This window comes from Leucoraja erinacea, chromosome 13 (assembly GCF_028641065.1).
Source record: "Leucoraja erinacea ecotype New England chromosome 13, Leri_hhj_1, whole genome shotgun sequence".
NCBI lineage: Eukaryota > Metazoa > Chordata > Chondrichthyes > Rajiformes > Rajidae > Leucoraja > Leucoraja erinaceus.
In genome coordinates, this window is record NC_073389.1 from 23,634,962 (window position 1) to 23,652,964 (window position 18,003).

The 18,003-nt window shown below is 43.7% G+C and overlaps 1 protein-coding gene across 1 annotated transcript; it reads right to left on the minus strand.

Annotated features, from left to right (window-relative positions):
* Positions 1–1,592: 1,592 nt before the first annotated feature.
* Positions 1,593–10,203, minus strand: dynlt3 (dynein light chain Tctex-type 3). Its single transcript, XM_055644586.1, has 6 exons — positions 10,107–10,203; positions 9,171–9,212; positions 7,239–7,362; positions 6,249–6,326; positions 5,078–5,169; positions 1,593–2,620 (listed from the first exon to the last, which is right to left on the minus strand). The coding sequence occupies exons 1-5, from the start codon at positions 10,131–10,133 to the stop codon at positions 5,093–5,095; spliced, it is 348 nt and encodes a 115-aa protein (XP_055500561.1). The 5' UTR covers positions 10,134–10,203; the 3' UTR covers positions 1,593–2,620; positions 5,078–5,092.
* Between the last annotated feature and the right edge of the window lie 7,800 nt (positions 10,204–18,003).

Here is an 18,003-nt window from a genome sequence, read left to right on the forward strand (position 1 = left end):
GACTACCGGCCCATAGCACTCACGTCCATCATGATGAAGTGCTTTGAAAAGTTGGTCAAGGCCCACATAACATCCAGTCTCCCCTCTACACTTGACCCATTCCAGTTTGCATACCGTCCCAACCGTTCCACTGATGATGCCATAGCAACAGCACTCCACCTAAGCCTGGCTCATCTGGAAAACAATAACAGTTACGTGCGGATGCTGTTCATCGACTTCAGCTCCGCCTTCAACACAGTCATCCCCCAACACCTGGTGAATAAACTCGGCGGAATAGGCATCAGCACCCCACTATGCAACTGGTTACTGGACTTCCTCACCGACAGACAGTAAGAGTTGGCAAAAACTCATCAGAGACCACTATCATGAACACCGGGGTCCCACAGGGATGTGTGCTGAGCCCTCTGTTGTTCACGCTGATGACACATGACTGTTGTGCCAAACATAATTCGAACCACATCATCAAGTTCGCAGATGACACAACAGTGGTGGGTCTCATCAGCCACGATGACGACTCAGCCTACAGAGAGGAGGTACAACAACTCATCAACTGGTGTGATATCAATAACCTTCAACTCAATGTCAATAAAACAAAAGAAATAACTGTGGACTTTAGGAAGAAACAGACAGCACACACCCCACTCACCATCAATGGCAGTGCAGTGGAGTCTGTGAAAAGCACCAAGTTCCTGGGAGGTACACAAAATTGCTGGAGAAACTCAGCGGGTGCAGCAGCATCTATGGAGCGAAGAAAATAGGTGACGTTTCGGGCCGAAACCCTTCTTCAGACTGCAGTGCACATCACGGATGATCAGACATGGTCCACCAACACCATCTCCCTAGTCAAGAAAGCACAGCAACGCCTCCACTTCCTTCGACGGATGAGGAGAGCCGACCTCCCCCCTTCTGCCCTCACCACTTTTTACAGGGGTGCCATTGAGAGCATTCTTACCAGCAGTCTCTCAGTCTGGTATGGCAGTTGCTCTGCTGCTGACCAGAAGGCCCTACAGAGAGTGGTGAGGACAGCGGAGAAGATCACCAGATCACCCCAACCAGCAATCCAGGACTTGTACCCATCTCGCTGTCGCAAGAGAGCAACCAATATCATCAAAGACACCACCCACCCAGCACACAAACTGTTCACCCTCCTACCATCCGGCAAGCGCTACCGCAGCATGCGGAGCAAAACCACCAGATTCAAAAACAGCTTTTTCCCTCAGGCCATCAGACTACTCAACACACTCAAGAAAATTCCATGAACATTACACAAACAAAGACCAACTGTCAAAATAACTTTAACTCAATGTCTGCAGTATGCTATTTGCACTTTTCTATATTGCACCTTTATTATTGCACCTTAATAACATACCTTAAAATTTACTACACTCTGGCACACTGTGAATATTTTATATAATGTATATGTCCATTGTCTATCTTTATTGGTATATAGTCTGTCTGTGTTATAAATATTACTTGCACATTTGGAGTATGGGGAAACGCAATTTCAATCCTCTGTGTACCTACTTGTTGCATTATTTGAATTGACAATAAAGTTTACTTTGACTTGACTTTGAAAGAAAAGACTGGTCACGTGTCTTCATGTTTTTTTATTGAGCAATCCAAGTTCTTTAATATCATCAGTGGTACTTTAACTTGACCATATAACAAAAACTAAAAGCAGCTCTGATGTTCCTTTCTATAGTCACTGCTGCAAATTTAGTAAATTGATTCAAGTAAAAGCACATGCTAGACTATGGTACAACCAATGAGCGGAAATATGCCAATTCCTGTGGTTGCATGATGAATAATGTTCAGTTATCATCTATACAAAGTTCAATGAAAGTACATCAATCCACATTGCAAAGCAGTTTATGGCTTTGGCAGACAACTATGTACAGGATGAAAATAAACCAATGACAATTTATTATAAAGGTAATCCAATATCTTGACAAAATAGTATATAACAACTTTCTAGATTTTACTATTTTTGCAGCAAAGGTAGCACTTAATTACAACATAGTCTTAGCTTTATGCCTTTAGACCCTCAAAAATGTTATCACTGCATTTCACAACACCTTTATTCAGATTGTAAACCTAGAAGAGCCAATGACTGCTAGGTTTCTAGAGAACCAGAACAAGGGTTTTAAAATTTGATGGACAAATAAGATTAATTCAATAAATACAATAAATGAAGTAAGGAGTTAGGGAATCAAATAGTACAAGCAAATATACAATTTTATTAATTCCATGATCAGTCGGTCAATATTTATGGATCAAGATGAAAGTTTTTGACTAAACAAGCAAAGAAATTAAATCTTTTAAATAATTTTACATATTTTGTAGGGCTACACAATAAATTACTAAAGGACCTTTAGGCAAACTTTCTTTTTTATTCTTGCATGTGACTGCATTTTGACAAATTGACAATTTCCACCACATAATCTAGAATTAACCCTCAGTTTCTTGTACGGAACCACTGATGACAGATGGCCAAAATAAAAACTCATTCAGCTGTTAGACAGCCTCTGAGGGAGTGAAATAACATTAGTGTTCCAGTTGACTTTTCTTCAAGAACTATTTTTCTTTATCCCAGTCTTGCAAAAGTTCTCAATGAAGTTCTCTACAAACAAAATGAAAACAGGATTAAGATTTATAAATTCATAAGTTATAGGAGCAGAATCATGCCATTCGGCCCATCAAGTCTACTCTGCCATTCAATCATGGCTGATTTATCTTTCCCTCTCAATGCCATTCTCTTGCCTTCTCTCCATAACCCCCATCACTCTTAATAATCAAGAATCTAGCAATCTCCACCTTAAAAATATCTGACTTGGCCTCCTCCTTCTGTGACAATGAATTCTATTCTGCTTTTTATGGAACTTCAGGCTCTAAATATACAATTTAAAAAAATAAATAATCTTGAAAAATGCAAATGCCCTGTTGCTCACATTTTGCTACAGTAGGGCAAATAGTCCAATGCAATACAAATATCCATAAAGGCTGGTTCTCATGTTGCGAGTTGAGACAAGAGGTACCCCGAGTGAAAGACTCGTGGTTGTGTACGAGATTGCAAGTGTATGATCAAGTGTTTAACCGAGTTCCCACGGGTATGACAAGTTTGCCGTTTACTTGTCATTTCTGCGATGTTCCAAGTTCGTCTCCCGAGTTACTCTTGAGCCAATCCTGATTGAAGGTTTGTTTTAATAAGCAACAGTGTTATGTTTTAATAAACAAGTGGTAAGAAGACCTCTCCATCCTGTGGCTTTGTTTTAAAGATATAATTCAGAGCGGCCGCATCTATTGATGTGACCTACAAAGGGAATATGCGCACCATCCAGTGCCAGAGCAGTTATACTTATGATTTGTTTGAAACACACAGGTTTGATATGTTTTAATTGAATTTACTGCCATGTCTACAGACTGCGGGGAGACGGCTGATTAAATCTTTGAATGTGGACGATGTGCACATCAGATTGTTGTGAGACGGAGCTCAGGGTTCGCCTCCTGAGTTGCTTCGCAGCCCAGGCATGTTGAGATGGAGAGAGGTTGTGGGGGGGGGGGCGTCATTAATCTGTCTGGGGTGACATGGCTCTTGGGTTAGGCTGGGATCATTCTCTGCGGGGTGATCTTAGTGCGGGAGACAAGTGTAGGATAGGTGTACTGACTGTGGGCAGAACTTTGGAAGTGATTGCCCACCAGTCTCAAAAGATGCTGTGTCTCCCTGTCCCTGGGATAGTAGGGGGCGATCAAACAGCACAATACCCCCCTCCCGCTCCCCGATGGGTCGCTACGGCAACAAGTGGCAGTTCGCCCACAGCCCGAGCTGCGCCCCCTCATCCGCCACCCCAAGAACAAGACGTACCTTGCACACCATCAGCTTCTGCCCCTACGGGGAGCGTGTTCCTCTGGAGTTGGAGCGGGGCTGGGCTGGAGTTGCTGCTGGCTGTGGGTCTCTGGGATCTCTGTGCTTGCAGTGGGCCTGGTGGGCCTGGGGGTTGGTGTCCCGTAGGTCCTGACGTCTCCGGCCACCCCCCTGGACAGGAGCTGAGACTGGGTACTGTACAGCCCTTGCCCCCTCCCTCTGCAAACAACCCCACTCTCCTGCTCACCTAACCCATCCCCCCCCCGGCGTGAAGACAGTGCAAAGCCCCCGCGCCGGTGCAATGGGTGGGGAGCTGGAGGGGAGGGAAGGGGTCACACACATGGCCGGGAAGCAGAGGGTGTAGGTGGGGGTGGTGACAGATAGCGTCAACAATGAGTGGAGAAAAACAGAAACACTGACGTGCAAAGGAGACCTACAACAGTGCATGATTTCTCTCGCTTTATGGCAGGTGATTGTCGCTGGGAAACTGGATCCACAATCTGCTGCTGCCTGCCCGCTGAGTTAAAGAGTTCCCACGGTAGACTCACGATACACTAAGGTAAACGCACGGGCCACTACGTTATTACAACGAGTTAAAATGTTTTAATTCTTAACCACAAGAGTAAAATTGACTTGTGGAAAATTTCGAACACGTTTGATTTTTTGCAAGAGTCGACAAGTTACACGAGTACCTGCCGTTAGCGCCACGAATCTCTAAGTTGCGTCCACGAGTTCCGTACGTTAATCGTACGTTATTACCACGAGTTTTAACTCGGGTTACCTCTTGTGTCAACTCGCAACGTGAGAATCAGCTATAACAGTGACAGAAGAGATAGTCCTACTTAACAGTGAACAGTGACAGAAGAGATAGTCTTACTTAAATTGACCTGGTTGACCGTTAGATATTTTAATATGCACAACTCAATCTCCAAAATAATCATGAAAAATTAGTTATAACAGTATAAAATCTCCACAATATCATCGTTGATTCCTGGTGTAGTACAAGCAGAAGCCACAACCGGTAACAATCCCTTAATGTTTAAGAGTCACAAGTCCATTAGAAACACAAATGAATATTGCTTTATCAAACTTTTAAATTCATCCTGGAATGCTTTTCCTAATCACTAAATGCATATTAACGCTGTATCTCAAATGTTCTTTGTCTGTTATATATATCTTTGTTAAGAGTTGTTACTTAGGAATAGCGGTGCTTACATGATTTCTCATACGTCACAGCATAATGCTGACAGCAAACACACTGACGACACAATACATGGTCCTGCTTTCCCACCTCACTGTGCAACTTCCTGTAAAAATAAACATATAATGCACAGATTAATGTACAGAAAAAAATCAAGACTCATGTTCTTAGTACAAAGATAATTTAGCCAATTGAGCCTCTGGTTCTTATTTCATTCTAATCCACCCACTTATTTCCATATTATGTATTCTCCTTCAATTTTTGCATAACTTAAGACCTTACTTACTGGTTATCATGTGATAAATTACATATACCCAATTAAGTGATAAATTACGCATGCCCACTGCTAAAAGCTCAGTAGTATTTGCCATGTGTAATTTTATTCAATCAATTCCCATCAAGCGATTACAACTGAATGGCACCTATTCGCTGATCATTTAAACTATTATAGAGATATTAGTTTTGGAGAGACAGCGTGGAAACAGAGTCTTCGGCCACTGAGTCCACGCTGACCAACAATCACCCATACTAGTTGTATCCTACACACTAATGACAATTTACAGAAGCCAATTAACCTACAAACCTGCACATCTCCCCGCTACCTTCAGGTAGAAGGTACAGTAGCCTGAAGTCGGCAACGTCCAGGTTCAGGAATAGCTACTTCCCCACAGCCATCAGGCTATTAAAATCAACTCAAACAAAACTGAACATTAATAGCCCATTATCTGTTTATTTGCACTTTATCTGTTTATTTATTCATGTGTGTATATATTGGTATATGGACACACTGATCGGTTCTGTAGTCATGCCTACTATATTCTGTTGTGCTGAAGCAAAGCAAGAATTTCATTGTCTTATCTGGGACACATGACAATAAACTCTCTTGAATCTTGAAACCGAAGCATCCGGAGAAAACCCATGCGGCCACAGGGAAAACGTACAAACTCCATACAGACAGACAGCATTGGTGGTCAGGATCGAATCCGGATCTCTGCGCTGAAAGGCAGCGACTCTACCACTGCGCCATTGAGCTGCATTCAAACTATTAGAATTTTGAATTTACAGCTTCTTTTAGCAAATCAATAAGGTGCATTTGTTAACTGACGATGATACCATTTTCTCCATTAGGATTCAGTTCAGTCCTTAATTGTAACAACAATTCAATGTCAAGGCAGAAAGACTTACCATCAGTACTGCTGTCCCAGTAGCATGAACTTGCTGTATGGAGGCCAGCTCCACTTTTCTGCATTACTGCGCAGGTCACTAGAATTACCAATATATTAGAATTTCAATAAGATTATTCTGTTACAAGGACTATTTTCCCAGTGCGACAAACATGTCCGTTTGCTTATACTTAAGCCTAAAAGCCAAACTGAAAATAGCTTCCATAAGAAGCCATTCTTTGGCTATAATGTTTGTTGGCAATTGCCCCAAAGCAACAAATTTAATGCCCTTCTGAAGCCGCGATCTCATAGCTTGAAGTAAAGCATAGATTTGGGACACTTTCCCCAGTATTTACACTGAGGAGTCCGCCCACTGACCTGAGCATCGTTTTACCTGGTATGAGAGCAGCAACTCCATTCAGTCTTATGGAGTGTAAAAAGCAGCAAGAGTGCCCTTTTGGATTAAATGCTTTTTTAATTGTTCATGTAGTGGAATGTTTGTCATGGATTTTTAAAACACAGAAGTTGTCAGACTTAATTTTTTTTATGGGCAAAAAAAATAAAATAAAGCCATTTGCATTCTTATATCTGATCCATCATTCAACATGATCATGGCTTATAATTTCCCTCAGTGCTCCTTTCCAGCAGTAACCTAAATGTATTGATTTCCTTAATATCTAAAAATCTATCACTGTCTAAAGCCTACACAGTGACCAAGCCTCTACTGCCTTATTGATATTTATTTCTGAGTTGTCCTAATGTTCGATCCAGATTATAATTTGATCTTCTAGAAACTTTGTATGTATAATAACCAAATTCTGGACAGAAATGTGGCAAGAAAATAAAATTATGGTGCTCATCTCGCCACAATTACAGGGTTAGCTTCATTTGGTACCAAGGACATCTTTATTCTGCATCTGCACTATATTTTCAGTACAAGGTTGTCAAGAGACTTTATTTTACCAACAATATCCTCATTACGTAGTCTTTTACATGATCACAGAATACTTACCAATGTATTTATATGGCTTTCCCATTTTAACCAAATGCATCAGGGATTGTTCAACTACAGCTGCAATCCACTGATTGATCTTGCTGTGATTATAATCAACCCCTCCAATAACATTGTCGATGCACTGAAATTAAGATTTATCAATTAAATAGGATTTCGGCTCAACATGGTTGTAAAAGTTAGAACGACTAATTAAAAATGATCAATTTTTAAGGAGACAAAGAAACAAAGAGAATAATAGCATTTTATTGTAACACGATGTAAATAGGAAAGCTATTCAGGAAGAATTAGTCGAACCAGAGGAAGACTGCAGAAAAACCACTTGCCATCAAATACAACTTTACACCATGTAAATATTTAAGTCCTCTTGCCTTCAAAGGCACATGATTTAAAATGTCCAAAAAGGGACTCCCTACAGGCATTATTCAACAAGTTGACATTGTTGGTCTAGATACAGATTCTCCGGATAATAAGCCACACTTTAGTGACTGCAAAAGCTTTCAATTTCAAATGGGGAAAAAATCGTAAATAATGGAATACTGTAATAACAGAAAATGCTGTAAAAACTAAGGCAGTATCTGTGCAAGGAAAAACAGTTGAAGTTTCAGGTTAAAGATACTCCATCAAAACCTACATATTTTCACCTAGTTTAAATTTGCAGAGAAGACATTGGAGGGACGGATAATGAAAGAGAGCTTCTCTGTTAAAGGCAAATTATTACCATGGAAAATTGGAGACAGTTGGAGAACGAGGGAAGCTGAACGAAGGAAGGAACATGAATACAATTAAATAAGGATAATTAGAAAGTGATAAAGGTATATAAATGTTGTAAAATGCAGAGCAATAATTCATGTCCAGCAGGTGAGGTAGTGCTCATGGGGAGAGAAACATTGAGCCAATATTTCAAGCTGATGGAATATTGTGTTTTCCATCTGCGGACATTACAACCTTCTGGAATCAATATCAAATTAGTTCATAAATCATAGGTGCATAATTAGGCCATTCGGCCCATCGAGTCTACTCTACCATTCAATCATGGCTAATCCATCTTTCCTTCTCAACCCCATTCTCCTACCTTCTTCCGGTAACCTTTGACACGCTTATCAAGAACCACTCAATCTCAATTTAAAATTACTCATTGATTCGGCCTCCACGGCCGTCAATGTCAATGAATTCCACAGATTCACCACCCTCTGACTAATGAAATTCCTCTGCATCTCCTTTGTTACTTTTGTTCTGCGCTACAATGGGCTGGAGTAACTCAGTGGAACACACATCTCTGGAGAATATGACCTATTCTCCATGACCATATTCTCCAGAGATGCTGCATGACCAGCCGAGTTACTCTTTGTATTTTTTTTTTGTAAACCAGCATCTGCAGTTCCTTGTGTCAAATCAAATGCTGCAACTTCAGGTAGCTCATATTATCCATCTGTTGTGGAAACGACAAGCCAACCTGTTATTGACTCAGGATTTTCTCTCACCAGTAGAACAGCTCAACCTGTTGGGCCTACCTTACTATTCTGCATTTTATAATTTTTACAATCCTTTGTGCCCAAACTTTGAATGTCTTTACATTTATAGCTTTTGTGTTCCTTTGTTCAGGTTCTCACTATAACGATCTCCATTAACTAGATGACCTCATTTATAGCTAACCTCCAGACTAACCCTAATGTCGCTTTGGAGAAGCTTCTTTGATGCTATCTATCCCTCCCTCACTGTCTCTACATCTTAAACCTACTGGTCTTCTCTTCCTAGTTCTGACAAAGGACTTCAACCTGAAACATTTACTGATTATTTTCCCACAGATGCTACCTGATCTGCTGAATGTTTTCAGTATTTTCTACCTCGGGTTCAAATAAATCAATTTCAACACCCACATACATTGACCAATTATTTCTAAGTCACTCCTATACAAAAATGCAAACATACCTCTTTGACAATATTGTTGGTTTCATCCACATTGAACGCACCCTGCAAGTAAACAATTTGGTGATATACAACATATCTGAAAGTGCCATATTCCTATGAATCAATTTACCATATGCCGGTTAAGCCAGAACCAAAATATTACAAAAGGAGTGCATGTGAAAGAGAGAAGGCGGCGAGAAGGGGGAAGGGGGCAGAGGGGGAAAGAGGCAGAGAAAGGGAGAGGAGACAGAGAGAAAAGGAGAGGAGGCAGAGAGAGTTGTAGTTGTAGCGAGGGAGAGGGATGGGTGGAGACAGGGAGAGGGGCAAGTAGTTGAGGGGGAGTTTGACGTGGAGGGGGAGATGGAGGTGAAAGGGGGGAGAGGGAGGGAAAGGGGGAGAGGGAGGGAAAGGGGGGAGGGGAGGGAAAGGGGGAGAGGGAGGGAAAGGGGGAGAGGGAGGGAAAGGGGGGAGAGGGAGGGAAAGGGGGAGAGGGAGGGGAGAGGGAGGGAAGGGGGGGAGGGAGGGAAGGGGGAGGGGGGGGAAGGGGGAGGGAGGGAAAGGGGGAAAGGGAGGGGGGGAGAGGGAGGGAAGGGGGGGAGCGGAGGGAGGGAAGGGGGAGAGGGAGGGAAAGGGGAGGCGGAGGGAGGGAAAGAGGGAGAGGGAGAGAGGGAGGGGGGGAGAGGGAGAGGGAGGGAGGGAGAGAGGCAGGTAGAGGGAGGATGGAGGGGGGGAGAGGGAGAGGGAGAGGGAGAGGGGAGGGGGAGAGGGGGGGGGAGGGGAGGGGAAGGAGGCAGTGAGAGAGGGCCGATGCCTGGAGGATGGGAGCAGCCGAGTGTCATCTCCACCCAGTACAGGGCCGCCCACTGCCACTCGAGCAACCGGCTTCCAGGTGCGGGTGGGAATCCCGCCACGGGTGAGATGGGCTAACGAGAAGATGGAGCTGCCACACGGAATCACCTCATCAGCGGCCTGGAAGTCCTCCATGGCGGCGGCTGCTCTCAGTCCACCGGCCCCTCCCGGCCCGGCCCGGCCCGGCCCACTGACGTCACAAGGCGGGCGCAGCGTCACCAGGCGGCCGCCCCCCGCAACTGCAGCTGCGCCTGCTCCTCCCGCTGGATGGAGACCAGCCACAAAGCTTGACTCGTATATTTACTGGTCAAACGGCACCTGGAATACTCTTGCCACTTTCGGCCTTCCACCACATCGTTAGTGATGTTGAAAAAAATGTGTTGGGGAGAGTTGCTAGCATCATCCCCACTTTAAAAAATGTTGTCTTCAAGGGTGTTGGTCCACTGGCAATGGAGGGGCCCATCCCACTCACCAACGTGGAGGAACTAGGGGGTTTAAATTGTACAAACTAGGCATAGACTGTGAGTGGTACTTATATAGGGTGATTTCACCAAAGGTCAAATGAGCGTAGATCCCCCCTCACGTGACCGAAATTTTTAACTGGAGGACATCTCTCAGTTTGGTACATGTAAGTGAATGGGGAAACACGCACTTTCCCACCCGTTAAAAACATGGAAAACGGCCGATTTATGAGCTGACATTTTCTGTGCTAGTCGGGGTGACCGTGAAGCACAGCGACCTAAATTTTCAGGCAAAAAAAAAGATAGAAAGTAAGGTAATTACAAGAGGGAACTGAAGGTAGAAAGCGGCGGAAGTGAACAGCTGACATTTGCCGTGGTGATTTTAAGATCCAAAATATTGGGAATTATCGCGTTTGCTCGCTGAATTTCATCAAAAGTAAGGCATTATTAACTTACTTTTGATGAAATTCAGCGAGCAAACGCGATAATTCCCGATATTTTGGATCTTAAAATCACCACGGCAATTGTCAGCTGTTCACTTCCGCCGCTTTCTACCTTCAGTTCCCTCTTGTAATTACCTTACTTTCTATCTTTTTTTTTGCCTGAAAATTTAGGTCGCTGTGCTTCACGGTCACCCCGACTAGCACAGAAAATCTCAGCTCAAAAATCGGCCGTTTTCCATGTTTTTAACGGGTGGGAAAGTGCGTGTTTCCCCATTCACTTACATGTACCAAACTGAGAGATGTCCTCCAGTTAAAATTTTCGGTCACGTGAGGGGGGATCTACGCTCATTTGACCTTTGGTGAAATCACCCTATTCACAGCATGGAAAGGGCCTTTAAAATATCCTTACCTGGCAGGGGAGAGACCATGATCAAAAAGGCGGTTCTCCCAGGACGGATCGAGTGTAGTATCCGTTGCTACTTGAGTAAAAGAGATTGTTCTTATCAGAACAGTTCTGGCGATCCTCCCGGGACAAGAGTCTTGGATCACGGATCAAAATTGTACATCACGTCGGTGACGAGGAGTCTGTCAGTTGCTGGCTTAGAGGTGGCGCAGGAATCAGCTCGGTAAATATTTTCTCAACCACCTCCTGTGCTACTATAAGGTAGACACAAAATGATGGAGTAACTCAGCGGAACAGGCAGCATCTCTGGATAGAAGGGATGGGATGTAGCTGTTCCACTGAGTTACCCCCCCCCCCCCCCCCCCCAATGGGTTGCATTGGGGGACCAGGCCTCCCATGTGGATGGGACCCAATGGGTCCCACTTACTCTAGAATATTACTAAAACTCTCATCTTGTTTGTTTCTATGTGTATGTGCGTGTCTGTGATCTCTGATTTGGTGATGGCCTCAAATTGATAGCACTACCATTTTGGACCACCTTATTCACAATTGTCATGTGGTTTGTATCAAGTTTCGTTCAGATTGATGTTATATTTTACAGGTTATTCACATTTTTCACTTTACAATATCCCACTTTTCTTCAGTTACAGCTATGACGTCACAATGGGATCCAAATCCTTGCTGGCCCTCCCTGCAACAATGTTGCAATCACAAAACACTGAGTCCTGCCAGCAAGTTTTTAAGTTTAAAAACAGGGAGGTTGAAGAGGAGGGGGAGGGGAGGGAGTGCTGGGGGAGGCAGGGGAAGTGCAATTGAATTATTTTTTTAAAGTCCTGGCAACAAGTGCAATTCTGAGGCTGAAGAGGAGGGGGGGGGGGGGGGATTGCTGGGGAATAAGGGGAAATGAGCCACCCCTGCACAGCTGGGGGCTATGGGTGAGTGGTGGAATATTGCGTTGGGGAACGGGTTGCGTTGGGGGATCAGGCATTTCACGTGACAGGGACCCAATGGGTCCCACGGTCTAGTATATTATAAAGGGAGCTCTTCAATGTGATGTGATTGATTTTTGATTTATTATGATGATGTCACCCACAGATAAAGCTATCATTAATAACTAATAAAGTTAATGGAGATCGATTATCGAAACCTCAACGTGAGAAAGGAATGCCTGAACAAAGGAACACAAAAGCTATAAATTCATATGATCGTAGAAATTGAATAGAGCCATTTCGCCCTCGAGCACGTTCTGCTCTACAATTTGTTCATGACTGAAATCAATTCAAACGTATCTACCTGTATTGCCCTGTTACCCATATTTAACAAAAATATGTCAATCTGAATTCTGAAATTTATATTTGATTTTGGTTCAATAGCCTTGGGGAAAGAATCTTCAGGTTTTTACCCTTTGTGTGGAAAAATACTACGTTGCATTTTAGAAAACACATTGTTCTCATTTTCTTGCATTCCTACACTGAACTCCACTTGCTATAATTTTGCACACTTACTTTGTCTATCAATTAGCCTTTCCAAGGTGTTGAGTTGCATTTAGTGGAATTTTATATTGTAAACTAGAATAAGTGGGACCCATTGGGTCCCAGTCTTCCTCAATGCAACCCATTCCCCACGCAATATTTCACCACTCACCTGTTCCCCCAACGCAACCCGTTCCCCCAAAGCAATATTCTACCACTCATGGGATTGATTGTGGGGGAGGGGGTATGTGTGGGGGAGGGTGTGTGTGAGGGAGGGGGGTGGGGGGAGAGGGGGGTAGGGGGAGGTGTGTGTGTGGGGGAAGGGGGTGAGGGGGGGAAGGGGGTGTGGCAGATGTTTGGGAGGGGGATTATGAGGGAGGGGTGTGTGGGAGGGGGAGCTTGTGGGTGGGGGGGAGGGGGGGTTGTGGGAGAGGGTGTGTGAGGGTGGGGGGGGGGGGGGGAGGAAGGAGTTGTGTAGGGGGGGGGGTGGCGGTGTGGGGGAGGGGGGTTGGGTTAGGGGGTGTGGGGGTGGCGGGGTGTGGGGGGGGGGGGTGGGGGGGGGTGTGGGGGTGTGGGGGTGGGGGGGGGGGGGGGGGGGGGGGGGAGGGGGGGAGAGGGGGGGGGGGGGCTCGCACTTCTGCTCACCCCGCAACTTCAACTTTCGGCCTCATGCAGCAGATCCTGGCCCCGCTCCGGCTTCACTCAGAGGCTTCCGGTTCAACTCAGCAGCTTCCGGCTGGCCGTGCTGGTCGCCGCAGAAGCAGCCCGCAAGCCGCTCACTCTCCGCAAGTTGCTCACTCTCTACGAGCTGCTGACTCTCCACACTGCTCAACACACTGCGCCCCTTCAGCTTTTTATTCTCGCCGTGCTATTGACAGCGGTTTCCGGAAGGGGCGGTTTTTACGATTTTTAAACCTTCATAACTTTTGTACTATTTCACTGATCGGAACAAAACTTATTTGACTTGCAGCAGAGGAGAATGATGAGTAAGGTGGCGAAAAATCGTAGCGCTATGGGGGATCGTTTTTGCGCAAATTTAAATACAACGCAGACAGTGGTCAGGATGAGAGTTTTAGTGATAGTATAGAAGATAGTACACATCACATTGTGGAGGGAATGAATGTGAGGGCATGCTGGTGGAACTAGTGTGGATGGGGCATGTTGGTTAGGATGGACAAGATGGACTAATGGGCCTGTTTCCACACTGTATCCTGAGATTCAGTGTATCCTAAGATTCTAATAGGTCACTGTATCCTGATGATCACCTTAGATATGTATTTATCCAGATGTGTCAATATACTCCTGAGCCTTGCCTTTTTAAACAGTGGAAATGTGTTAATTTGTAAAAATGTAAAAATAATAAACTCCTATCTCATGGTCACGTGGTTATGTCTGCTGAGTGGACGAAGATTTGAATTGCCATACCTATGCAAATAAACTATTTGCATGATTAAACTCGATTAAGAACTACATAAAGTCACAAGTAATGTACAGCATAGAAAGTAGTGCAATTAATCTGTGTCAGCATTTCTGCTCCCCATTAATCTCTTTCTATTCCGCTTTAAAACAGGGCTAACAAAAGCGGACAAAAATGTTTTTTTAATGCAATACATTTTTTTCATCATTGACACTGATTTTAGGTTATTATCTTACAGTAACATTATTCTTTACACAAACTAGGGACAATTTACAATTTTACCAAAGCCATTTCACCTACAAACCTGTATGTCTTTGGAGTGTCGGAGGAAACTGGAGCACCCGGAGGACGCCCACAGGGAGAACGTACAAACTCCATACAGATAATGCCCATAGTCAGGATTGAACCTGAGTCTCTGGCGCTGTAGGGCAGCAACTCTACCACCGTGCCACCAACCTGCAAGGTTTTGACCAAGGCTAAAGCCCAAACTCAGCTCAAGTAAACAAATGCTGCCTGACCTGCTGAATTTTTCAAGCATTTTCTTTTATTTTGATTTTATCCTGTTTTTTTATTTGTCGACCGACAAATCTGGATGAGTTCCCAAATTGTCACATACTGGAAATTCCAGAACAGAGGTCTCCAACTGTGCAGCTGGAAAGTCGTCCAGATCCGTAGACAAAACTATTACCAACGGTCTCAATATTTTCAGTTATATCTCAATTTATGGTACCAAGTAATAGACTTGTTTCTGTGAAGTACTTTGGAGGAAGTTAAGATGAATTGTGTAGACTCTTAATACACTAAACCCTGAACATCAAAAAATACCTGGTTCACCAATCAATGCTGTTTGCTAATCTCTGAGGTGGGTGGGGGGGTGGGGGGGGGGGGGGGGGGGGGGGGGGGGGGGGGGGGGGGGGGGGTAGTTATTATGATGATGAAATTGATCTTGGTGTTCCTTTGGTGGGAAAATATGATGAATTTCCTTTCAGGTCAGTGGGCCTGCACAGATGAATATTATTGATAATCTTCCCAATATAAAGTTTATCATCCATGTAAAATAAGTACTTACATAGGCTGACACAGGTAGATTGGCTATTTGTGTGACATACTGGAGCTGCGTGAAACCTTCGTAAATGCATAATTTCTTTGCTTATTGATTCCTTGCATAAAATGGCCTTGGTGATATAGTCCTTGGCTTGAAAAGCAAAGGTAATTGCTGTAGGAACATGGAACTGAAGATGCTGTTTTATGAAGAAGGACACAACGTGCTGGAATAACTCAACAGATCGGCAGCATCTTGGAGAACATGGATGGATGATATTTTGGGTCGGGACCCTTCTTCAGACTCTACTGTTGGTAACTGCTGGATCTTTTCTTCATCAGGCATCTGGATTTACACAATATATTCTTCCATTTGTGCAGAGATATATCCGGGGTAGGGTTTGGCATGACACAGGGGCATGGAAACGGGCAATTGGCAATATTAAACATGAGCAGTGCATAATGTGTATACTGTTGCTGAGTAATAGGTTCTTATACAGTGGTCAAATTAAAATCCCTGCATATCCTACTAATGTGGCATTATAGTCACCCATGAAATTTCATCTTAAATGCATTTAATTCTAATGCTTTGATTTAAGAAAGTTTCTAGTTTTTGGTCGTTTTACATTGCTAATTAAAGATTTTCTCTAAAATCTATTTTCAAAAGATTGTCTCTTCTTTACAGGTCTTCCATAACTTATGTGTTGTACACTGAGGGTCTCCTGACACTGAACATATTCTGAATGACTGACACTTCCAGGTGTACCATTTGAAAGTGATTGTGAAATGTGCTTCAATATAGCAACTGTTCCACTGAGATTTGTGCAAAATTCTAATTTAGATGGTAAGATGGTAAATTTTAGTGTTTTATTATTTACTAATATGGATGGCATAGTGGCGCAGCAGTAAAGTTGCTGCCTTACAGCACCAGAGATCCGGGTTCAATCCTTGGTGCTCTAGTTTTCTCCCATTCCAAAGACCTGCAAGTTTTGTAGGTTAAATGGCTTCTGTAAATTGTCCCTAGTGTGTGGGATAGAACTAGTATATGGGTGATCGTTGCTCAGCGCAAACTTGGTGTGCCGAAGGACCTGTTTCTATGCTACATCTCTAAACTAAATTGAGCAGAAAGCAGTCATCACCAGTCATGCAGTCATGGCTAGCAATTATAACCCGTCCCTAATTGCTCATGTGAAAATAGTGTGAACCACCAACCATTCACCATCTCGTTGATGGGAGTTGCACTTTGCTTTTGGATAGGGAGCTCCACAGTTTGGACCTAGTGATGATGAAGGAACAATTAGAATGGTTTGTGATGCTGGGGTACCTGCAGGTGGCAGTGAAGACATTCCCATTTGCTTGCTGCTCTTGCACTTCTTGTTAGCAGAAAGATTAACTGCAGCACATTTGCGGATAGCATACACTGAAGCCACAAGATAACAGTGCACAAGGGTATAAATGTTTAAAGTGGTGGATGGTATGCCACTGTAACAGGCTGCTTTATTCTGGATGCAGTTGAATTTCTTTAATATTGTTGAGCTACACTCAATATCATGTGAAAGGCAATAATGTCCTTCGTTAATCCCTTGTTTTAAGTGGTCAAAGGGTGGTTCGATTTTGGGTACCTAATCTACAAACAACCTTTTTATTCTCCCCTTCTCCTCCCCCCCTTCCTTGTGCCTCACCTGGACTCGCACCTACCTCCCGTTCCCCCTCCCCTTCCACCTATATTCATTCCTCCGGCTTCATTTGTACCTCTTCTATCCTCATCTCACAGTTTTTGCCTTTTCATCTCTAGACTTTGTCCAATGATCTGCCTGTAACCCCCCCTCCCCCCCTCCCCTACTTGTCTACACCTATCATTCAGGCTTTATCCTGTTTCTCTTCCAGCTTCCCCTTCCCCACTACAGTCAGCCTGAAGAAGGATCCTGACCCAAAACGTCACATATCTATGTTCTCTAGACCTGCTGCATGACCCACTTAGTTACTCCAGCACATTGTATTTTTTCCCCATGTTTTAAGTCTTTCGTAGATATGTGTACACATACGTGATGTGCGATTCAGCTTGTATTTCACAACAATCAAATACCCACAATGTCAACAGGAAATAGGTAACCCGAAACATTGCCTATTTCCTTCGCTCCATAGATGCTGCTTCACCCGCTAAGTTTCTCCAGCATTTGTGTCTACCCACAATGTCATCTTTGTTGCAGGACCAGTGATATCCTATCTGATCATCCATCCATCCAGGGTTTTCTTCAAAGTTACCGATAACAAGATTTTGCAGTGACATTTAATACTGATTAAATAATTCACCAGTTCCTACATTCTTCAGTTGAAGATGTGATCATGTCCTGGGAAAGCTTTGTCACTATTGGCTGTATCTTGTCATTATTTCTGTCCACAAGCCTTAGCCATTCTAAAATAATTTTACATTTTTGTCACACTTCTCTGAATTTACTGCCTTACATATTTCCCTCCATGTGCAGTCTCCTAAACAGATTCGCAAACTTCCTCCTTTACTGAGATTCTCAACTCCAATGGCATTTGTCTCCAAAAAGACCATCTATTGTGTAGGAAGGAACTGCAGATGCTGGTTTAAACAGAAGATAGACACAAAATGCTAGAGTAACTCAGCGGGACAAGCAGCATCTCTGGAGAGAAGGAATGGGTGACTTTTCGGGTTGAGACCCTTCTGAAGAGGTGCTGCCTGTCCCGCTGAGTTATTCCAGCATTTTGTGTATATCTCACAATGTTGTTTCTCAAGTAGG